The sequence below is a fragment of the Ovis canadensis genome, chromosome 2 (assembly GCF_042477335.2).
Source record: "Ovis canadensis isolate MfBH-ARS-UI-01 breed Bighorn chromosome 2, ARS-UI_OviCan_v2, whole genome shotgun sequence".
NCBI lineage: Eukaryota > Metazoa > Chordata > Mammalia > Artiodactyla > Bovidae > Ovis > Ovis canadensis.
The window spans coordinates 53767622-53792583 of NC_091246.1; the positions used below are offsets into that span (position 1 = coordinate 53767622).

The 24962-nt window shown below is 38.1% G+C and overlaps 1 protein-coding gene and 1 pseudogene across 3 annotated transcripts in view; both read right to left on the minus strand.

Moving 5' to 3' along the window:
- UNC13B (unc-13 homolog B) overlaps window positions 1-24962 on the minus strand; it is a 227442-nt gene that overhangs the window by 171823 nt on the left and 30657 nt on the right. For 2 of the 3 annotated variants that reach the window (XM_069576256.1, XM_069576259.1), the window contains exons 2-3: window positions 5384-5413; window positions 2553-2652 (exon numbers count right to left, since the gene is read on the minus strand). In XM_069576256.1, the coding sequence (XP_069432357.1) occupies window positions 2553-2652; window positions 5384-5413 (130 nt within the window). Of the gene's footprint in view, window positions 1-2552; window positions 2653-5383; window positions 5414-21444; window positions 21600-24962 lie in introns of those variants that run through there. The other variant, XM_069576257.1, reaches the window with a different exon arrangement.
- LOC138433112 (glycine cleavage system H protein, mitochondrial-like) lies at window positions 5676-6148 on the minus strand (annotated as a pseudogene).

The following is a 24962-nucleotide window of genomic DNA, read 5'->3' on the forward strand; positions in this document are numbered from 1 at the left end:
GCCAGAGGTCTTTACAGCTTGACTTGGAGCAGATAAAAAAGAAAATCTATTCTTCAGGGAACTCTGGGGAATAAGGCCCAAACAATGAAGATATCTTCTATAAGAAGCCTCTTATCTACATCTGCTCAGATGGCTCAACTAAGAGAAGTCTGAGAGCTCTGTTTTGCCTCATCCCCAGTGCTCTGGGGAAGCTTCTTTTCTCTATAGTACTCAATTGACAGTATATGTACATACATGTACACAAGATCCTGGGCTAGAAAATTCACAATAAGTGAAGATGCCCTCCTTACCCTTAAGGAATGAACAGTCTATTCCTGGAAATAAGATAAATACTAAAGATAGACGAGAAACACCAAAACGAACATTAGATACTATCACATAATGTATCAGGGAAAAAAAAAGAAAAGGAGAAAGGGAGACAAGTGACCAGCAATGGAGCTGCCAGTGACAGAAGAGCAGGATAGAGGAGTAAGGAACAGGAGCAGAAAGGTGGGTAATATGGCTAATAAAGCCCATGTAAAGGAGAGGGGAGAAAATCCACACAGTATCTCCAGGTGGGAGACAGAAGAAAAGTCACACATATCACAGTAGGGCTGAAAGAGGAAGTGCTATGGGAAACTGGAAAATAAACAAGAATAATGCTAATGAGAGACTGTAGATGATTGTTACATTTCTCATGCTGGGAACAGTTATAATTTTAGTGATTATGACAGCCACAGGGAAGTCAAAAGAATGAAGGATTGCTAGGTTTATATACCACAGCCAGAACTATGGTATGGCAAACAAGGAAGAGACTTGAAAAAACTGTTTATAGCTGACTTTGCATGAGTGAAGAAAGACACACATGATCTCACTCTGATGTCAGTACAACAGAGAGGGAATAAATGAGGTTTATAATCTTGAGAGAGAGGCAACCAGTGAGAAATCTGACACCACTAGCTCTTGCACCACTATCTCATTTCTCCTTTCTCTTCTCTGTTCACTCCTTCTTAGTCCCCTTTGTCCTCTCTTTAAATACTGGTGGTCTCCGGGCCCTACCCCAGCCCCTTTTCTCACCCTACACATTTTCCCTAAGCTTTCTCATCTACGCATATGCCTTCAACTAACCAAAATATTTCTCCAACCTAGGCTTCCTCCATGAGTACCAGGTTCAAGTTTCTATCTTTTGTAATGTTCTTCCTACCTGTCCTGTAAGAACTTCAAGTATAAGCTTGTTCGTAACTGATATAGTATGTCCTGTCCTATTGAGTAGCACACCACTTATCCAATCATCCAAGACAAGTATTGGTTCTACCTCCTTAATATCTTCCATCTATCCTTCTGTTACTGTCTTAGCCCAAACCCTCATAATCTTAACCTTTAAGTATTATAATAAAGTTTCCTAAGTGGTACTATAAGCAGCAACATATTAAAAGCCTAGAGGATTGGAATGTTTCCCCATAAAAAGAGTCATCATATGTCTCAGATGCACTATAAAACTCACAATTTCACTTCAATCACAAATTTCACAGAAATTTTAATATATTTTCTTTTTGACCAACTTGTATCTACCTTCCCCAAAAATAAGTATAACCCTGTGAGAGAGTAGACCTTTACAGATAAGGAAATTGACATTCAGAGAAGCTAAGTGATTGGCTCAGTCTTTCAGAAATGATAGCCTATATTTTACTTTCCTTTCCTAGATCAGAAAAAAAAAATTGCTTAAATTTAAGAGGAAAAAGGGAAATAGCAAGTTTTTAAAGTCACAATCATAATATACTAAATTCTGTGTCATATGCAAGCAATTCAACTAACATTTACTCATTTTTATTATTAATTAGATAAAGGTAGAATATTTTACTCCATAGAACAAAAAGGATTAAAAGCACATGTCTTTATCTTCAAAAGCAGGTGACTTAAGCAGGGAGGCTCCAGAAGGAAGAGATATATGTGTAATTATGGCTGATTTGTGTTATTGGACAGCCAGAAACCAACAAAACATTGTAAAGCAATTTTCCTCCAATTAAAAAATAAATTGAAAAAAAATTTTTTTAATTAAAAAAAACAGCAGTTTGAATAGAGCATTTTAAAAGAGCAGGTAACTTAGAAACGCAAACACCGTCCTCACATGCATAACCACATTCCTTCAAGGAGCCTTTGGAGAACTGAAAAAACATTAAGTTAGGTTTAATATCATACTAAGTATGTTATACTACAGCTAATTCTGACTAGTAGGTAAATCTGACTAGGTATATTTTCACCCACATAAACTGAGAGTTTACTCGAATTCGTAATTCATCTCTGAAAATATATTATAAATCTGGGAGAGAACAAAACTGCAGATCACTTTACTGTAGTAGGTGTGTGTCCCTACTACACACCTCACTTGTTCCTCTCTTCTGTTTTCAAAAAGAATACTCAACATGCTATTAAAACGTGTTTTTTAATATTTAATATGTTTTATAAATCTTATATATACACAAAATCTTCAGCCTCTACTTGTTTAATCCAATGTGATTACCTTGGAAATATTATCAAATACTGTAGGCATGCTGCTACTGCAAAGTACTTACAACATAAAATCTTGTTCCCAGGAAGGTTGATCGCCACGAACTGCTACAGTTGTACTCTTCACATTTTGCACTTTCAGGGTCACATATGTGTTAAATTTTTCTTTGAAAAATGCAAAACAAAGATATAATACTTAGTGCTCAGATGGTTATCCAATCTCACAAAGTCCCTGGAATTAAGTAATGTCCAAATTATAGTATTACATGTAAGGAAAAATTGAAATTATATATTCTACAATATAGTATCATTTTAAACATAGAGGTATGAAAAACTTATAAAACACATACTATTCTCAAAAGCATAAGCTATAATAGTGTTTTTCAAATTTAAGGACTCTACTTTATCCTTTTCCAACAGACACACATGCACACACATATAAACAAAAACGAAAGCTTTATGAAATGTAAGATGTGATACCTTGGTATTTTCTATTCTAATTTAATTAAAATATTAATCATAACCACCTAGGTTGACTTTATAGCCACTTGCAGTTTGAAAAATAATACTCTAATTGATCTTACAGAAAAGATGTTATGCAAATTAATATATAAAGAAGTAAGTACCACAGAGAAAAAGTACTAAAAGAAGGCAGAAGAGCAAACAGTTACCTCTAGTTGTTTACAGTGACAAACATGGAGGAAAAACCCTCATAAAGGAAATGGATTTCAAAGTCGATCTATTCACCTTGGCCTAGAGCACAACTTACATAAAAAGAAATATTATCACAGATTCGAGAAAATGAAATTCTCTAACCTGAGAGTATAAATTGAGTACCAAACAAAGGTAGGTGGCCTGGATCTCAAAACTCAGAAATCTGACCTGACTTAATACAGCACATTTTGTTTCCTTTGCATCAGCCATGATTAGAGACACTGAATTGAGAGTTCACTTTTCTGTGTAAGAAGTTAATCGTAACTTTATAACATGAAAAAAAAAAGACTATCATTTTTGACTCATCAAATTGTCAAAGATCACTTAAAGCAACTACCAGTGTTAGAGGTGTAAGAAAATGGGCACTGTCATGTACTTGTATTAGAAGGTAAATCTTTCTCTTAAGCATCATAAAAAACTATGGAGTTTTATACCCATAATTATAACTACAGTTATATCAAAGGTATATGAGGATACAAGCCCACCCACATGAGGGAATTCCCATCCATATTTGGTAGTAGCTATGCAGTATACCAATGAGCTGTTTTCTAGCATAGGATTTTGTACTCCATTCCCCATATTCAACCACAGCTGGCTGGATCAAAAGGAGATGCCACCCAAAAGCAGGCAGTCAATTAATAAGCTAACCAAAAGCTGAGACCAATATGATTCCCTCGCAAAAGATTTTCAATAGAGAAAATAGAGAAATAGTGACAAATGACTGGTGAAGAAGCTCAAAGGAGAGGCACATAAATTCCATCGGAGTAGCTATTACGGGGTATGTGCAAAACAGGTAAGCATAAAAAACCTGCTGGAAGACAAAGGAGAGCAAAAAAGCTTTTCAGAAAGAGAAGCCCTAATCTGCAGCCACTGGAGAGAGCAGTAAGCTCAGAAACTGTTTTAGCTCCTGTTACATCCAGGTTTGGGTTTTCAGATTTTTCTTGGGTTCCCAGTATGTTCTTTTCCCCCATAATCCATAGTACTCTCTTTCTGGCCCCAGCAGTAACCAGAGTAAGTCTTTGTAACTAACTTGATATTCAGTTAAGAAAATATGTATTAAAATAAGGAGATACCCTTTTCACCTTCACATGAGCAAAGATTAAAAAATTTCATGCTATTTAATGTTGGTAAGGATTTGGGAAAATAAACACTCATACACTTTTGGCCTGATTAAAAGCTAGCAAACCTTTCAGAGCCACACTTTGGCAGCAGCTACTTAATTTGTTTAAAATACATACCTTTGGCCCAGCAATTCTCTACTTTTGGACTCCAGCATACAGATACATTTTCAAAAGCAGGCAATAATAAATGCATTAAGAAGATGTATTGCTTATGGCAAAAAAAAACTGAAATGACCTGAATATTCAATCAGGGACCTAAGGTACAACAACATTCTGTATACTTTTTTTTTTAACAGCAGTTTCTTGTTGGTTATCTGCTTTAAATATAACATTCTGTGTACAACATTTTGAAAGCAAGAACCATATGTATACACACACATACACAAGAAAAAACTTTTATGTATTGTTGGAAAAAAAGCAGGTTGCACAAAGATGTGTAGCTGATTCATTAGTGTATACATGCACATACACAGAAAAACTCTGAAAAGGTGTATAAAAACCTCAAAACAGTTACTTCTGAGAAGTAGAACTAAGTTGGCCAATAGGTAAGGAGACTAACTTTTCACTAGATTGATAGAGATTTCTTTGATATTTTATAAAAGCATCGCTTTTTTTCCTTCAACTTTTTGAGGTATAACTGGCAATTTAAAATTGTATATATTTAAGGTATACAATCTGATGATTTTGTATATGAATATAAAGTGAAATAATCACCATAATCAAGAATATCCACATTCCTCACCACCTCATAATTACCATTTCCTCTGTTTGTGTGGGTTGAGCACATTTAAGATCCATCCTCTTAGCAATTTGAAGTATATAATATTTGTTAAACATAGACACATTATTATACATCAGATCTTCAGAAATTATTCATTTTGCATAACTTTGCACCCTCTTGACCAACATCTTTCCATACTGACTTTTTAATTAATTTAATGAACTTAGTGAGTTTAACTAATTTAACAATGAATCAAATGACATTTATGTTTTTTTGAAAGAATGTTTTTAAATCATAGCAAGTAGGGGAGAAGTATGTAAGAATTAAAGGCTGGCCTTACCTGGTGAACCCTGGAATTTGGCTCTTTTAACTGCAAGAGAAAAAAAGAGGACACCATGAAGAATTCCTGCAAATTAATTTATTTAACCAGCATTTCTTTAGTAAATTAGTATGTGCCAAGATTAGAGTTAGGACTAGATTTTTAAGTCTAAGTCATTAGAGAAAAAAAGCTGAAACTTCCAATCAAAACTTGAATGCAGAGAGATAGAAGGGTCCTTAAAAGTCATCCAATCTAATCTCATACTCCAAGAAAACATCTTTTTGTTTTGTTCCAAACCAGTTTATTTAGGGGTTCCATTTTCACTCCTCAATAGATTTCATGTATTTCTTACATGCTTCTTCACTCATTAGTTCACCTAGTTCTGAAGGGTTACTGAATGTCATCTTGATCAGCCATCTATCTTCGTAACAAGATTTGTTGACAAGTCCTGGATTTTCTGCTAGAGCTTTACTAACTTCAGTTACTTCTCCTGATAGAGGAGAACAGAGTTCACTAGCAGCTTTCACACTTTCCAAAGCACCAAACTCTTCTTGTTTGTCAATTTTGTCCCAACTTCAGGCAGACTACAGTAAACATCTCCCAAAGCTTCCTGTGCAAAATTGCTGATTCCCACTGTTCCAACACCATTTTCTGTTGTTACCCATTCGTGTTATTATTCTGTGAATTTCTGGACCCGACAACTGAGCAGGACCAGTGCACAGCGCCTGCTCGAAGTCCCCAGGGCCACAGTGAGCAGGGCGCGTTGGGTGCCGACCGCAGCCCGCAAGTTTAGGCACCCCTCGGAGCGCCATGTTTGCAGGGATGCAGAGTGTCTCCTCGCAGAGCATCCCAGAGCATCCCAGCCAGTGGGGGTGAGGCGGGGTCAAGAAGACATCTCTTACAGCCTCCTGACAAAGAGGTCAAGGGAACTAAATTATTCCTATGGCAGGCACCCAAATTCATGTCAGATAACTTTCTAAGATTTAAATTATTTATATTCTTTATTTAAAACCCATCATAGGAACTCCTCCATTCCATTCATGCCAAAATAAGAGCTAATAGGCTAAATCTGGGACAAGTTTTAAACAACAGTGAAAAGTAACTGTTTTTCTGGAAATAAGCAGATAACAAAAGAATTCCTGTTCAAGTAAAAGCTATCCAAACTAGAACAGAAGAGGTAAAACTGTCATTATATGCAGATAACATGATACTATATATCAAAAACCCTTAAGGCTCAACACAAAAACCACTAGAACTGATAAATGAATTCAGCAAGGCAGCAGGATAGAAGATTAACATACAGAAACTGGCTGCATTTCTTTTCACTAACAATGAAATATCAGAAAGGGAAAGTAAAAACACAATCCCTTTTAAAATCACATTCAAAAAAAAAAAATACTTAAGGTACTTCCCTGGTGGTCCAGTGGCTAAAGACTCCATGCTCCCAATGCAGGGGGGCCAGGTTTGATCCCTGGTCAATGAACTAGATCCCATATGCTGCAATTAAGAGTTCATATGCCAAAACTAAGACCCAGTGCAGCCAAATAAATAAACATTTTTAAAAAACAAAACAAAACTTAAGAGTAAACCTCACCAAGGAGAGGAAAGGCTTATAGGTAGAGAAGTATAAAACACTTACAAAGGAAACTGAAGATTTAAAGAAATGGAAAGATACCTTATGCTCTTGGATTGGAAGAATCAACATTGTCAATATGGCCATACTACCTTAAAGCAATCTGCAGGTTTAATGGAATCCCTATCAAATTACCCATGACTTTTTCCACAGAACTAGAACAAATAATCCTAAAATTTATATGGAATTGCCAAAGCAATCCTGAGAAAAAGAACAATGTAGGAGGCATAACCCTCCCAGACTTCAGACAATACTACAAAGCTACATCAAAACGGTGTGGTATTACCACAAAAACAGATGTGTGGATAAGTGTAATAGAGAGCCCAGAAAATAAAACCACATACCTACAGGCAATTAAACTTTGGCAAAGAAGACAAGAATATACAATGGAGAAAAGAGTTTCTTTGGCAACTGGTGTTGGCAAAGTTGGACAGCTGAATGTAAATCAATGACATTAGAACACTGCCTCACTCTACACAAAAATAAGCTCAAAATAGTTTAAAGACTTAAATATAAGTTATGATGCCATAAAACTCCAAGAAGAGAACATAGGCAAAACATTCTCTGACATGAATCATACCAATGTTTTCTTAGGTCAGTCTCCCAAGACAATAGAAGTAAAAGCAAAAAATAAACAAATGGGATGCAATCAAACTTATTAGCATTTGTACAGCAAAAGGAATCATAAACAAAAAGACACCCTACAGAACGGGAGAAAACACAGCAATTTTATGACCAACAAGGTTTAATTACCAAAATATACAAAGAGTTCACACAACTCAATAACAAAAAACAAACAACACAATCAAAAAATGGCAGAAGACTTTCTAAAGAGAGATTTCTCTGAAGAAGACAATGAGATGGCCAACAAGCACATGAAAAGATGCTCAACACACTAATTATTAGAGAGGAATGTAAATCAGAACTAAAATAAAGTATCAGAATGGCCTTCACTAAAAAGTCTACAAACAACAAATGCTGCAGAAGGTGCAGAGAAACAGGAACTCTTCTACATTGTTGATGGGAGTGTAAACAGGTGTAGTCACTATGGAGAACAGTGTGGGGGTTCCTTAAAAATCTAAAAATAGAGTTGCCATATGATCCTGCAATTCCACTCCTGGGCATATATTTGAAGAACTATAATTCAAAAGATACATGCAAGAGCTGGTTTATTTTGCTATACAACAGAAATTAACACAACATTGTAAGGCGACTATACTCCAATAAAAATTAATTTTTAAAAAAGATTTATGCACTCATATCCTCATAGCAGCACTATTTACAATACCTAAGACAGGGAAATACCCTAAATGTCCATCAACAGATGCATGGGTAAAGATGTGGTACAATACATACAGTGATATTACTCAGCCATAAAAAGAATGAAATAATGCCATATGCAGCAACAAGGATAGATGTTGAGATTGTCACACTAAGTGAAGTCAGAAAGAGAAAGACAAATACCATATGATATCACTTATACATGGAATCTAAAATATGACACTAATGAACTTACCTATAAAACAGAGACTTACAGACATAGAGATCAGATTTGTGGGTGCCAAGGGGGCAGGTGGTGGTGATGGGATGAATTCAAAATTTGGGATTAGCAGAAGCAAACAATTATATAGAGAGAATGGATAAACAACAATGTCCTATTGTAGAGCACAGGAAACTATATTCAATATCCTGTGATAAACCATAATGGAAAAGAGTATGAAAAAGATTGTATATGTATGTATAACTGAATCACTTTAGTGTACTTCAGAAATTAACACAGCTTTGTTAAGTCAACTATACTTCAATAAAATAAACTGTATTTTAAAAAAAGAGAGAGAAAGAGAGAGAGTGTTCCAGTCCAAATGATCACACAAAGCTTGTTTTCTAAAACATCAGTGGAGAACTGCCTAAGACAGAATCCCATGCTGGGACTGTAGCGTGCCAGCTCTTAGGAAAGATCAAAGACCACACAAGCAGGAAAACTGCTAAACTCCAGAAACCATCAACTATCTTTCTGTCAAAGAAGATTACGCCTAAATGCCACAGGGGGGAAAAAAGATAAAAGGAAATTCTAAGACACAATGCTACTTAGGGACTCAGAGTACAGATCTGCCATTATCCTTGTTCTGCATTTACAACTACAAGCTTCACCTTAGCTGACATTCAAGCCTTGCTTTTTCCAACAGATGGGTAATTCAGCACCTTTTACAAGGCCTTCTCTATTTTATTAGTGCCAAAATCTGTTCCTTTTCATTCAAGGTATGCCTCCCACTGGACTCTCCCTTTTAGTCTTGTGTTAATTTCTCTTAATTATTCTTCAATTTCATTTAATTCACAACTTACTGTAAAAGCTACAGTAATCAAGACAGTGTGGCACTACAAGGAAAATAGACAAAGACCAATGGAATAAAATAGAAATATATCCAAGAATAGCATAAAATATACTGTGTAATGATATAAATTATAGTAAAATAACACATATTATCCTTACTTCATGCCATATGTAAAACTTAACTTGAAATGAATCCTAATCAACATTCTAGCAAGTTACTTTGTAGATACAGATAAACTGATTCTAAAGTTTATATGGAGAGGAAAAAGACTCAGAATAGCCAACTTAATATCAAAGTAAAAGAACAAATTTAGAGGATTGACACTACCCAACACTGACTTTTTATACAGTTAATAGTATTTAAGACAATATAGTCTTAGGAAAAGAAGAGACAAACAAATCAATGGAACAGAATAGAGAGCTAGAAATAGGCTCATGAAAATGTAATCAACCAATCTTTAAACAAAGGAGCAAAGGCAATAAAACGGAGCAATGATAGTTTTTTCAACAAATGGGGCTAGGCCAAATGGATATTAACATATAAAAAAATGAATCTAGACAAAGACCTTCATGAAAGTTAATTCAAAACAGATCACAGACACAAAGTAAAACATAAAACTCCTAGAAAATAACATAAGAGAAAAAATCTAGATAAATCTAGGGCATGTGATGGATTTTTTAGTTGTAAGAGGAATAATTTATGAAAGAAATAACTGATAAGCTGGACTTCATTAAAATTAAAAACTGCTCTGTAAAAGACAAGGAGAATGAGAAAACAAGCTATAGACACGTATTTTGCAAAAGACACATATGATAAAGGACTGTTATTCAAAATATATAAAAAACTCAAAACTAAATAAGAAAACACACTATCTGATTTTAAAATGGGCAAAAGACCTTAACAGACACCTCGCCAAAAAAGATACACCGATGGCAAGTAATCATATGAAAAGATGTTCAACATCATATGTCATCAGGGAATTATAGATTGAAACAACTATGCACAAAATGGTGTTAAACGAAAAACAAATACCGCATTAAATGCATGAGGTGGCTATTTGTCCTCTGGGCTCCCTAGTATCAAAATACTCTCCCTCTTCTGAAGAAATCCTGAAAGAGGGGGGAAGCAGAACCTTACAACTCACTGCAAAAGTCAAAGGTGGGGGGCAGGGGGGTAATAAATAAATAAATAACAAAAATAAAAAAGAACGGGGGAGGGGAAAAAAAGAAGTCAAAGACAACAGATAGAGGTATAGCAATCACACGCTCCCAACCTGAATCTTGAGGGGCTGAAACAAAGATGCATGGCTGGTTAGAGAAAGTTGCAGAAAAGTTAGGATTCCAGTAGAAGAGCTGCTGCTGCTGCTGCCAAGTTGCTTCAGTCGTGTCCAACTCTGTGTGACCTCATAGACGGCAGCCCACCAGGCTCCCCTGTCCCTGGGATTCTCCAGGCAAGAACACTGGAGTGGGTTATCATTTCCTTCTCCAATGCATGAAAGTGAAAAGTGAAAGTGAAGTCGCTCAGTTGTGCCCAACTCTTAGCGACCCCATGGACTGTAGCCCACCAGGTTCCTCCATCCACGGGATTTTCCAGGCAAGAGTACTGGAGTAGGTTGCCATTGCCTTCTCTGCAGTAGAAGAGCATGAATGTTCAAAGTAGTAGAGTTCTGAAAGACAACCGTTTGCATCCAATTATATCAGAACACCAAAATGGACCATTCCTGTTAACGGATGTTGGGGTTTTATGTCAATTTCCCCTTTTAATCTCCGTTTTATAGGTAAGGAGAAACTTGAGCTCAGAGAGATTATGTGGCTGAGTCACATTAAGAATCAACTGGGAACATCACATGGATTAAATAATGGAGCCAGATAAAAGATTCAGGTCTTCTGACTCTGTGTCTAGTTCTTTCCATTTCACAAGAATGCAGCCACAGAGGCAGCTACAGGAGAAGGAAGAGGAGAAGAAAAAAGAAAAAAACATCATCCATACCCTAAGGCAGGTGAGAGAAACAGCAAAAACAATGCAAGCACATGGAGGAAAAGTGCTAATCATGTAACTCAACTTAACGTAAATATAAATGTAATGTAAACCAAAATGTAATGTTAAGATAAAATGTGCCAAAGAGAAAGGACAGATGAGTAAGGCTGGGATTAATAATCAAAGACGTTATCAAATAGACAGAAGCAGAACTGAGATTAAGGAAATGGATAAAACATAGACAAGCAAAGAAAAGAAGGAACAACATTTTCTAAAAAGGCACAGAGCAGTATTTCAGTCCAATGAGAGGCAGAGTCCATTAGACCACAAAATCTCTAAGAGTTTGAGTACCAGGTCCTGGGGGCTGGTCGGGCACAAGGCTAAAACAAGGGACTTAACAGTATCCTAAATCCAGAACTTTTCCTATTTAAGTTCTTCAAGAATAAATCTTTCTGGATCTTCTGCTTTGGAAAAACAGCCTAAGGGAGAAGAGAGGATACCAGGAAAGTCCAGAAATGAGATGGACATGTTTTGTTCCTTTTTAATTTCGCCCAGGCATTGCACATCATTTTTATCATCATGTACTCCTCAAGGAAACTGCACCAATATGCCTTCTCTCCCATCACTGTATTATAAGAAAGTCCACCTTTTTAAAATCACAGACTCCTCTGATAATTTAACAAAAGCTACACACCTGCTCTCCAGAAAATGCACATACATCTGCAAAACACTGTGCATATCAAAGGGAAATTCATGCAGGTTAGATCATCTACTAATAAAAATGCTTTTTCCTAACATTACCAATGTTGTTGTTCTCACTGAATTTGTTTTATTAATTACTTTGCCAACAAAGGTCCGTCTAGTCAAGGCTATGGTTTTTCCAGTGATCATGTATGGATACGAGAGCTGGACTTCGAAGAAAGCTGAGCACCGAAGAATTGATGCTTTTGAACTGTGGTGTTGGAGAAGACTCTTGAGAGTCCCTTGGACTGCTAGGAGATCCAACCAGTCCATTCTGAAAGAGATCAGCCCTGGGATTTCTTTGGAAGGAATGATGCTAAAGCTGAAACTCCAGTACTTTGGCCACCTCATGCGAAGAGCTGACTCATTGGAAAAGACTCTGATGCTGGGAGGGGTTGGGGGCAGGAGGAGAAGGGGACAACAGAGGATGAGATGGCTGGATGGCATCACTGACTCGATGGACATGAGTCTGAGTGAACTCTGGGAGTTGGTGATGGACAGGGAGGCCTGGTGTGCTGCAATTCATGGGGTTGCAAAGAGTTGGACACTACTGAGAGACTGAACTGAACGGATGTACATTTTTCCCCTACTTTATATCTGCAAAATTCTGCTTTTACTCATTTGTCTTAAGCTTATTTTGTCTATTTAAATAGACTAACTATATGGTCTTTGCTCAACAGGTATCTCAGGAATTGGATGGAAATATTGCTAATTCAGGGTCTTCTCTAGGCTTTTGAGAGAAATCACAGTCAGAGGAAAATGTGTTTTTTTAAGTGTTTATCATTATGAATATACAGCACCTAAAAACTCAGTGTTTTCCAATATTTCAATGATATCTCTTAAAAAGCAACATTAAGCCTAGATAGCAGTGGTGCAAAAGCCACAGCTGCTAATGTCTAGGAACTGGGAGTTCTTGATTCTAGACTTGGCTTTGACACTGTTCATTATATAGCTGCTGCTGCTACGTCACTTCAGTCGTGTCCAACTCTGTGCGACCCCATAGACAGCAGCCCACCAGGCTCCTCCGTCTCTCAGATTCTCCAGGCAAGAACACTGGAGTGGGTTGCCATTTACTTCTCCAATGCATGAAAGTGAAAAGTGAAAGTGAAGTCACTTAGTTGTGTCCAACTCATAGCAACCCCCATGGACTGCAGCCTACCAGGCTCCTCCGGCCATGGGATTTTCCAGGCAAGAGTACTGGAGTGGGGTGCCATTGCCTTATCCGGTTCATTAAATAGACCCTTAGACAAAAAGCATAAAAACCTTAGGCCTCAAGGTTTTCAGATAGAAATGAAAACTACATTTGTTCTAGAAAATGAAGATTTTTGTCGATCTGTTCAGTTTACTCGCTCAGTCGTATCCGACTCTTTGCGACCCCATGAATCGCAGCACGCCAGGCCTCCCTGTCCATCATCAACTCCCGGAGTTCACTCAGACTCACGTCCATCAAGTCAGTGATGCCATCCAGCCATCTCATCCTCTGTTGTCCCCTTCTCCTCCTGCCCCCAATCCCTCCCAAAATCAGAGTCTTTTCCAATGAGTCAACTCTTCGCATGAGGTGGCCAAAGTACTAGAGTTTCAGCTTTAGCATCGTTCCTTCCAAAGAAATCTCGTTCAGAATGGACTGGTTGGATCTCCTTGCAGTCCAAGGGACTCTCAAGAGTCTTCTCCAACACCACAGTTCAAAAGCATCAATTCTTCGGTGCTCAGCCTTCTTCACAGTCCAACTCTCACATCCATACATGACTACTGGAAAAACCATAGCCTTGACTAGACAGACCTTAGTTGGCAAAGTAATGTCTCTGCTTTTGAATATACTATCTAGGTTGGTCAGAACTTTTCTTCCAAGGAGTTAAGCGTCTTTTAATTTCATGGCTGCAATCACCATCTGCAGTGATTTTGGAGCCCCAAAAAATAAAGTCTGGCACTGTTTCCACTGTTTCCCCATCTATTTCCCATGAAGTGATGGAACCGGATGCCAGTTTCTGTAAAATGAGGTGAAGAGGAGATAAAAGAAATGATGTGGAAGGACACTGAGACATAAAATATTCCAATTACCATTTAAAAATTAACTATTTTCATAAATTGCAGTGTTCTGATGATCAAGTTACATGCAACAGATTTTGGCAAAAACAACATGGAAATTCACTTTTAAAGAAACATCAAATTGTGCTTGGTGTTACTTGAAAAATAAAATCCTCAGAATTCTGAAGGCCTAGTTTTACTAATTTATTCTGAATTTTTATATTAATACCTAGAGAGTAACAAAGACTGTTTCAGCTGTCACTACTTTAACCTTAGAATACTATACTAAATTTGATACCCATTTTATTTCTTATTTGTAATAAAAATATATGTGCATACTTAAATATCAAATACTCTATAATGTTATAATATTCCTGATACTTCATTAAAAAAAAAAAAAGAGCACCTGGGGTAGGGGTTGACTTCACTGCAAACAAGAAAAGATTAGGAGCAAACAAACTAAGTGAAACAAAAGGAGCTCTCTGCTTTCCAGGCTTCTTTAGCTGTTCTGACCAATTCTTTTCTCCAAAATGTACCTGCAGTTTTAAGCAAACCAATTTTTAAAAAATACATAAATAAATAAAATCAGGTGCTAAAACTGAGATGACAGGAGGGTTGAAATTATCTGATGAGGATTTTAGAACAGACATCATAAAGATGCTTCAATGAATACTTACGAACATATCTGTAATTGAACCGAATAAATGAAAAGCTGGAAACTCTTGGCAAAGAGTTTATTAAATAAAGTGACAGGCTTTATTTTCTTGGGCTCCAAAATCACTGAAGATGGTGACTGCAGCCATGAAATTAAAAGATGCTTGCTTCTTGGAAGAAAAGTTATGACCAACCTAGACAGCATATTAAAAAGCAGAGATATTACTCTGCCAGCAAAGGTCCATCTAGTCAAAGCTATGGTTTTTCCAATAGTCATGTATGGATATGAGAGCTGGACTATAAAGAAAGCTAAGTGCTGAAGAATTGATGCTTTTGAACTCTGGTGTTGCAGAAGACTCTTGAGAGTCCCTTGGACTGCAAGGAGATCCAACCAGTCCATCCTAAAGGAAATCAGTCCTGACTATTCATTGGAAGGACTGATGCTGAAGCTAGGACTCCAGTATTTTGACCACCTGATGTGAAGAACTGACTCATCTGAAAAGACCCTGATGCTGGGAAAGATTGAAGGTGGGAGGAGAAGGGGACAACAGAGGATGAGATGGCTGGATGGCATCACCGACTCAACGGACATGAGTTTGAGTAAACTCTGGGAGTTGGCAATGGACAGGGAGGCCTGGCGTGCTACAGTCTATGGGGTGGCAAAGAGTCAGACACAGTTGGGCAACTGAACTGAACTTGGCAAGGAAATGAAAGATATAAAGAAGAACCAAGTGTCAGTTTTAGAACTAAAAACTACAGTAACCAAAATTTAAAAACTCAATAGATGACTTTAAAAGTAGTGAAGTTAACTCCTACCCCAGGTGCTCTTTTTTTGACTGAAGTATAGTTGATTTACAATGTTGTGTTAGTTGCTGGTGTACAGTGAAGTAATTAGGTTATATATATATCTTCATATTCTTTTTCATGACAGGCTATTGTGTGTGTGTGTGTGTGTGTGTGTGTGTGAGCTCAGTCATGTCCTACTCTTTGAGATCCCATGGACTGTAACCAGCTAGGCTCCTCTGTTCATGGGATTTCCCAGGCAAGAATACTAGAGGGGGTTGCCATTTCCATACTGTTTTCCATAGCGACTGCACCAATTTACATTGCCACCAACAGTGCAGGAAGGTTCCCTTCTCTCCACACCCTCTCCAGCATTTGTTATTTGTAGACTTTTTAATGATGGCCATTCTGACCAGTGTAAGGTGATACCTCATTGTACTTTTAATTTGCATTTCTTTAATAATTAGTGACGTTGAGCATGTTTTCATGTGCCTGTCTTCTTTGGAGAAATGTCTCTTTAGATCTTCTGCCTGTTTTTATTGTGTTATTGGTTGATTGTTTTTGTTTTTTTTAAACTAAGTTGTATTACCTGTTTTATATTTTGGAAATTAAGGCCTTGTTGGTCACATCATTTGAAAGCGATGTTAAAACATAACAGACTGATCAACAAACTTGTTACCTGTCTAAATATGAAGTTAATTTCAAGGTAGTTTTTTCAGAGTCAAAGCTGAGAGGAGCTCCAGCTACAGCACACAATCCCTCCTTATCATCTAATTCCACGATACTAATAGGTATGAAAAGCAAAAAGTAAAATGTGCAAAAAAGAGATAATCATAATTGAACACAAGCTCTTTAAGACTCCACCAATATGAAAATTCTGGAAGTCAGAGATAACAGAAAATTCAGGGGTTTTCGTTGTGGTCCAGTGGCTAGGACTCTGTGCTCCCAATGTAGGGGTCTGGGTTCAATCCCTAGTCAGGGAATTGGACCCCACATGCCGAAACTAAGAGTTCAAATGCTGCAACTAAGACCTGGTACATCCAAATAAATAAATAATAAATTTAAAAAAAGAGAGAGAGAGAGAGAGAATGCACAGGCAGAGCATTTGGCTCCAGGATGTTTACAATTAAAAGTAAAAATAAGAGAGTGTTTCTTTTTTTATTTGCACCATGCTTAATGCTCAAAAACACTAGAACTTCAGTTCCTGAGTTTCTCTGACCTTGCTGAAGAATCAAATCTACAACTGGCACTCTTGAGATTATAGGAAATAATCCTATTCACACTGACTCTACAACCACTGACCTGGTTCCGCAGGCACTGGGAATGGCTAACCTGCCTTGTTCTACTTTGTCCTTCTCATGAAATAATTCCCAAAGCCTTATAGCACTAGTTCCCCTGTTTGCAACCTCCTATTTTAAAATCTAGCATTAAAGAAGTGTCACTTGTCAAATATGATAACCACCATTTCCTTTTTGCTAAAAAGTTAACACTTTAAATACCCCTGGTGGCTCAGATGGTAAAGTGCCTGTCTACAATGAGGGAGACCCGGGTTTGATCCCTGGGTCGGGAAGATCCCCTGGAGAAGGAAATGGCAATCCACTCCAGTACTACTGCCTGGAAAATCCCATGGACAGAGGAGCCTGGTAGGCTACAGTCCGTGGGGTTGCAAAGAGTCAGACATGACTGAGCGACTTCACTTTCTTTCTTTCTTTCTTTCTTTCTTTAACATTTTAAAAGACAGAAATCATATAATCCTACTGTTCTGTTTTCAATCTGGTACAGTATGTATTTTTAATATAGTTGCAATTATTATGGTGTATTATATGTTTACAGCTGGACATGGAACAACAGACTGGTTCCAAATAGGAAAAAAAGTATGTCAAGGCTGTGTATTGTCACCCTGCTTATTTAACTTATATGCAGAGTACATCATGAGAAACACTGGACTGGAAGAAACACAAGCTGGAATCAAGATTGCTGGGGGAAATATCAATAACCTCAGATATGGAGATGACACCATCCTTATGAAGTGAAGAACTAAAGAGCCAAGAAGAGAGTGAAAAAGTTGGCTTAAAGCTCAACACTCAGAAAACTAAGATTATGGCATCTAGTCCCATCACTTCATGGGAAATAGATGGGGAAACAGTGGAAACAGTGGCTGACTTTAATTTGGGGGGCTCCAAAATCACTACAGATGGTGACTGTAGCCATGAAATTAAAAGACACTTACTCCTTGGAAGGAAAGTTATGACCAACCTAGACAAGCATATTAAAAAGCAGAGACATTACTATGTCAACAAAGGTCCGTCTAGTGAAGGCTATGGTTTTTCCAGTAGTCATGAATGGATGTGAGAGCTTCTATAAAGAAAGCTGAGTGCCGAAGAATTGATGCTTTTGAACTGTGGCGATGGAGAAGACTCTTGAGAGTCCCTTGGACTGCAAGGAGATCCAACCAGTCCATCCTAAAGATCAGTCCTGGGTGTTCATTGGAAGGACTGATGTTGACGCTGAAACTCCAATACTTTGGCCACCTGATGTGAGGAACTGACTCATTTGAAAAGACCCTGATGCTGGGAAAGATTGAGGGCAGGAGGAGATGGGGACAACAGAGGATGAGATGGTTGGATGGCATCACCAACTCAATAGACATGGGTTCAGGTAGACTCCGAGAGTTGGTGATGGACAGGGAGGCCTGGCATGCTTGGTTCATGAGGTCACAAAGAGTCGGACACGACTGAGTGACTGAACTGAACTGAACTGGATGTAAAGATGCACCAGCCGTGTCAGCTCTCAAACAACTAAACACAGGAGTTGACTCAGGCATTCTGACTGGTTAGCAAGATGTCCTTTTCCTTCCCTCTCCTTTATGACCAACTATCAAGTGGCAGACCATTTTCTAGTGCAACAAAGGTAGCTACAGGAGCAGACCCATTCTTTAGGAGAAGCCAGGACTATTCTGATACAAAGCAGCAGTGTGGCCATACCAGATCTGAACCTGATATAGCAGCTTTGCCAAATAAAAACTCTACACAATGAGAAATTTCCCCTACTAGGATGATTTCCAGCCAAGGCTACTCCTCATTTCCTGAGGGTGCTGGCTCACTTAACTGGCAACCAGGGCCCTTTGTGAAAATCTAAGTGGAGGCTTCTAACAGGAAATGGAGAATGAGGCCATTTAGGAAATATCCTGTTTCTAGAGGGGGAAAAAAGCTACATATGAATGACTATCTCATTATTCTTGGGTGGAAACAAATTTTTAACTGTTTTTAAGAAGATCATGAAATGATTCTAAAACAAGAAAAATAAGAAAACAGCACTCAAAAGTAACACTTAAAATTACGTATTGCAAAAAAAAAAAAAAAATAGGCAGTATTTCACAGCTTCTAAGTATTTAAAACATAGAGTCACAAAAGAAAAATGAAAGACTAAAATAATAAGGAAGTCTCCTAAGAGACAGATCTATAAAAAAAACAGCTCAGTGAGATAAGAATATTAAGGCAAACAAGAAAAATTATCAGGAATTCCCTGGTGGCCTAGTGGTTAGGATTCCAGGCTTTCACTGCCATGGCCTATGTTTGATGCCTAGTCGAGGAACTGAAATCCTACAAGCCATGCTGTAGCCAGAAAAAGAAAAAGAATAAAGTAATAATAAAAATTAAAACTGAAAGAAAAGAAAGAGGGAAATTACCAAAAAATTCATTAGACATATACAGAGAAGAGGCCTTTCAACACTGAAGAAACTGAAATGATGATTTAAAGAAGAAATTTAAGAAATTCTCCATGAATGAAAAAGAAAAAAAAATGAAAGATTAAGAAAACTGTAAGAGGTGAGGGGAAAGGAGAGATAGACAGTAGCAGAGCTCTAACACATGAATAACTTGAGTTCCTAAAAAATGATACAGGAACAAATGGAACAGAAGTAATATTCAAATACAGAAGAAAGTTTTCTTCAGATGAAGAAAGAGCTCAAGGTTATCAGATAAGATTAATGAAAAAAGAAGGGATGAGTACCTAAAAATATTTTAGTGAAAAGCACCATCTATTGACATTCTTCTCAAGACAAAATGACCCCAAAAATGGCAATCCAAGGATTCTATACCCAGCTACGTGGCATTCACCTATGAAAAGGAGTCCATCCTGCTCTAGGTGCCTTGCTAAAATAAACACTGTATCACTGACCCTGAGCAAAGGAAAGCAACTCAGTGCAGTTCTTCATGTATTTAAGTACCTACATCTACAACATGACTCCATCATCCTGTCCCTCTTTAATTAAATAGTGATCATCAGCCCCAAGGGCAGTCAATCAGTAAACTACACAGCTAGCTGTTCAACAGATGTTGTGAAAGAAAAACTATGCTAGAAGTAAGCATAAGGGATAGTGACTGACCAAATCAATCAGCATCTCACTTGGAGGAGAGAAATGTGAACACACAGACAAGTCTGAGAAAAGTGAGAACAAAAGTAGAATAAATAAATAAATAAAGAGAAAAACCAAACAATTATTATGTCTCCATTCCACACTGACAAATTTCTGAGGTTCAAGCAGTAACAAGATGGCCTGTTTATTATGACTGCATGCATCCTGAATCTTTTAGTTCCCCAAGTAAACTCTATTCTCTTGAGGAACTGATTTCTCTTCTTCCCAGGAAACCTAGTTGTGTGGCTTGGCTGGTTTTCACAAGGCTAAGCTTACATTTGATTTATCTTCATATCTTTATTCTTTATGCATCTTCAGAAGTGAGGGAAAAAACAGCGCACTTGAGGGATCTCTGGTAGTTTGATTACGGTTGGAAGCTAAAGAGTGGGGACAGAAAACAGCAACAGTGAAGGCCTGGGTTCAAATCTTGGTCGGAGAACTAAAATCCTGCATGCTGCAAAACATGGCCAAAAAAAAGTTTTTTTTTAATTTTAAAAACCTTAAAAAATAAGGTCTCCTTAAAGAAACTTCTAGTGGGAAGGAAGGGAGACTGCTGTTTGCCCTAACAAAATGTATAGTACCTTACTGCCTGACCCTTTAAACTATACATGCATAGAATTTTGATCAAATTTTTTTTAAAAAAAGAAGCAATGTCTGGCAGGAATGAGCAAAGCAGAAAAAAGTTAAAATACAGATAACAGATATATGAGGATTAAGTTAATAAAGGTAAAACACTTAGATTCTGGCACATAGTAGGCAGTCAATAAATGTTAGCTAAGATGATGACTGTTAATACTATTATCAAAAAATGGAAGAAAGTAAATTGTACAAAAAAGAAAATCTGTTAATAAACATATGACTCTTGTCCTTAATAAGGACATTCACAAAACATTTCATTTCCACATGTTTAAATACTCATTCTTCAACATCAAACACTAATACTATCTCTTACTAAATTTCCCAAATTTTTTCCAACATACTGTTAGTCAAAAATAGCATCCTTGCTCCAAATTGTTACAGCAGTTTATATTCACCTCTTGCTTTCTATCTCCCCTTGGGAGTTATTCACACCAAAATCTTAACTCCTATAATGGGCAAAAACTCTTTAAGGCCAAAATTCTTTTTTAGCTCATGAGACAATTCCTTTTTTGAAACATACACTCCCCTCCCCCAAACAAATACCATAAGTACTTCTTTGCAACAAGACTTTCTTTGGTAACCAATTTGGTAACTACCAATTCTTTCACATAATTAGAAAACATGAGCCTTACATATAAAATTGATTGATGCAATGTAATTGTAATAAGGCAGTTTTGAGTTTAGATGCCAGTGAAAGTGAAGTGAAGTGGCTCAGTCGTGTCCGACTCTGTGCAACCCATGGACGTAGCCCACCAAGCTCCTCCATCCATGGGATTCTCCAGGCAAGAATACTGGAGTGGGGTGCCATTTCCTCCTCCAGGGAATCTTCCCGACCCAGGGCTACACCTAAAATATAAACATGGTATTGGCTTTTACTTACATATTTTTAGGAGTAATGGGTTATCCGTGCCCAATCCTTGGATGCATAAACACGTTAAAGAGTAAACTCCAGGGACTTCCCCTGGTGGTCTAGTGGTTAAGACTCTTCACTTCCAATGCAGGGTGCATGAATTCAATCCCTAGTTGGGAAACTCCACATGCCACACAGCATGGTCCAAAACAAACAAAAAAAAAGGGTAAAGGCCACATCTACTTGGCCCCGTAAAACAGAAGGATCAATGTCCATTTCTCTGGGACAGTTAGAGACAATAGAACTAACGGTTGAAGGACTGAGGTTCTTTGGGGACCCAAAAGCTATGGGAAGAATTCTACCCATCCTTCTTTGAGGTTGACATATATAACAAAACAAAACAAAACCCTCCATTTTCATAGATGGCAAAGGAATCATCCCCTTTTATTCCACTAGATCTTAGGAGGCAGTATTAGAAGTTGCTTATGTTTTATCCAGACTTTGTAAGCCTGTGTTCTCTGTACAAAGGCCCACTAATTTAGAGGCTCTCAAACATTAATCTTTATTCAGATTAACCCAAATGTACATTGTGCATCAAGTATATTTGGCACTAGTATATATTAGTTCAGTTCCCTGGTGGCTCAGATGGTAAAGCGTCTGTCTACAATGCGGGAGACCTGGGTTCGATCCCTGGGTCAGGAAGATCCCCTGGAGAAGGAAATGGCAATCCACTCCAGTACTATTGCCTGGAAAATCCCATGGACAGAGGAGCCTGGTAGGCTACCGTCCATGGGCTCGCAAAGAGTCGGACACGACTGAGTGACTTCACTTTCTTTCACTTTCAGTTCAGTTGCTCAGTCGTGTCCGACTCTTTGCGACCTCATGAATCGCAGCATGTCAGGCCTCCCTGTCCAGTACCATCTCCTGGAGTTCACTCAAACTCACGTCCATCGAGTCGGTGATGCCATCCAGCCATCTCATCCTCTGTTGTCCCCTTCTCCTCCTGCCCCCAATCCCTCCTAGCATCAGAGTCTTTTCCAATGAGTCAACTCTTCATATGAGGTGGCCAAAGTACTGGAGTTTCAGCTTTAGCATCATTCCCTCCAAAGAAATCCCAGGGCTGATCTCCTTTATATATAAGTGGAATATAAATTTAAAAACAGGTCTATTGGCACTTTCCTGGTGGTCCAGTGGCTAGGACTCCACGCCACCAACGCAGGGGGCCTGGGTCCAAGCCCTGGTCAGGGAACTAGATCCTACATGCCACAACTAAGAGTCTACATGCTGCAACTGAAGATCCCACATGCCGCAAAGAAAATCGAAGCTCCTACACGCCACAACAAAGACCTGACACAGCCAACTAAAAATAAATTGTTTAAATACACAAATAATAAAAATGGGTCTCTTAAAGTCTATGGGAAAGTAGATGTAGAAATAGTTACAACACAAATGCTACAATGGCGATAAATACAAGACATTGGAATAGAATAGGATTATAGTGATGACAGTGAGATCAGTGAAAACAATAACTACAACTAACACTTTTTGAAAACACAGTGCCACTTAATCCCTTAAATGCTGGCTTCATCTCCACAGAAACTCTGTGAGATAAGCAGTGGTATTATTTTCATGTTATACATAAGGAAACAGTGTTTTGGAGATGTTTAGCCAATTTGCTCAGGTTACATAGTAAGTAAAAGCGCAGGGGCTCAAACTCAGGCAGTTCAACTTAAAGACCTATCTATATTCTTTATCACCATGGTAGGTTGTCATTCTCCTGGTCTGGAGAGTACAGGTATTTTTCCAGAAGGTGTCCTTGTTAGCTTCCTCCATTTTGAATGGAAGAAGCTTAGGAAGGGTTCAGTAGGTGGCACCATTATGCGACAGGTATATACTAGAGGGCTTTACTGAGGATGAGAGGGTTGGAAAGGTTTACTGACTTTACACGGATGTTTTAATTGGATCTGGGTTTTTAAAATGTATTTGTACCTCTCTTTTGAAGCTTTTCTGACTGCTGCTAATGATGTCCTCTGTGTGTGTGTGTGTGTGTGTACTGGGAAGGGGGGAGTAGAAATATTATATAAAAGAATTTCTTGTTATCAGAATGCCAGCTCTCCTAACTCAAGAATGAAACAAATAAAAAGCAACAGATACACACTGGGAAGCCATTGGAAGATCAGGGTAGAGGGTGACATGATCTGATTTACATTTTTAGAAGACAGCTCTGATTACTGTTTGGAGAATGTACCTCAGGGGAGCACAAACGGATGAGAAAATACGTGTATTGGATAGCTATTGCAATGGTCTAGACAAGAGATGATGGTGTTTGCACTAAGTAGTACAGGTTGCTGTTGTTGTTTAGTCACTAAGTCATGTCTGACTTTTTGTGACCCCATGGACTACAATGCAGAGATGGTGAAAAAGATCTGGGAAAATAAAGTATGTGAAGGATTAAGAATTAGTTTCCAAAGCCAAGGCAGAGTAGATGAGCATTAGTAGTCTCTGGTACACAGATGCTTTTACATTTCAGGTTCATTCCTTCAATATTTATTGAGGGACTACTGTCAGGCACTTTGCCGAGTAACACAGAAATAGATACCCTCTCTACCCTCAAGGGTCTCAGTCTCAATCTAGTATTAGAATGGCTGCACCAGCCAATGTGCTGTCAATGCCTCTGATTCTGTTTGACTCTATCAAAGCTGAATGACATTCTCCAATTTTAAGATCAAATCAACAATGTAATTTGTATCCAGGACCTTGAAGGGTTACAGTAGTCACCATTCAAAAAAAAAAAAAAAATCAAAACCAGCAAAAGATCTGATATTCTCAGCTCAGCCCCCAGATGTTTGCCTCGGCTCATCTTAAACACAATTTCCCAAACTATAACTGAGCTCCTTAGCTTTCACTTTTTATTTTCATGGACTTAATTTCATAACTCATCCCCACAACTTGATGGTTGGTGCTGCTTTTCTAAGAAGGCAGACTGAAGGAACTACAAAATTATGAGACTGGAAAACAGTAATTCTCTCTGTACTCTTTCAAGATCGCACTGATAATGCCTCTTTCGGAGGAAGTCCTTGTGGTCCTAGGGAAATAAGCAGTGCTAACGCCAGAAGAAAGGAATCAAGGTAGCTTCTTACACCTGGATCTGCTCTAGGATTTAAAGGTGCAAGATAAAAACCAGTTGCTGAGACTTCCTCAGTTCCCTACTTTGCTCACTGAAAAAGGAAAGCAGAAAGTAGATACAGGATCAGGACAGAAGCCCTGGCTAAGAACAAAGAGCGTGTATTAACCTGTATCCCCTTCATGAATCACAGCCTTGTCGTGACAAAGGGGTTGCAGAACTCGACGAAGCTGAGCCTTGCCGTGCAGGGCCACCCAAGACACACAGGTTACGGTGAAGAGTTCTGACAAACTGTGGTCCACTGGAGGAGACAATGGCAACCCACTCCAGTATTCTTGTCACGAGAACCCCATGAACAATATGAAAAGGCAAGAAGATATGACACCAGAAGATGAGGCCTCAGGTCAGAAGGTGTCCAACATGC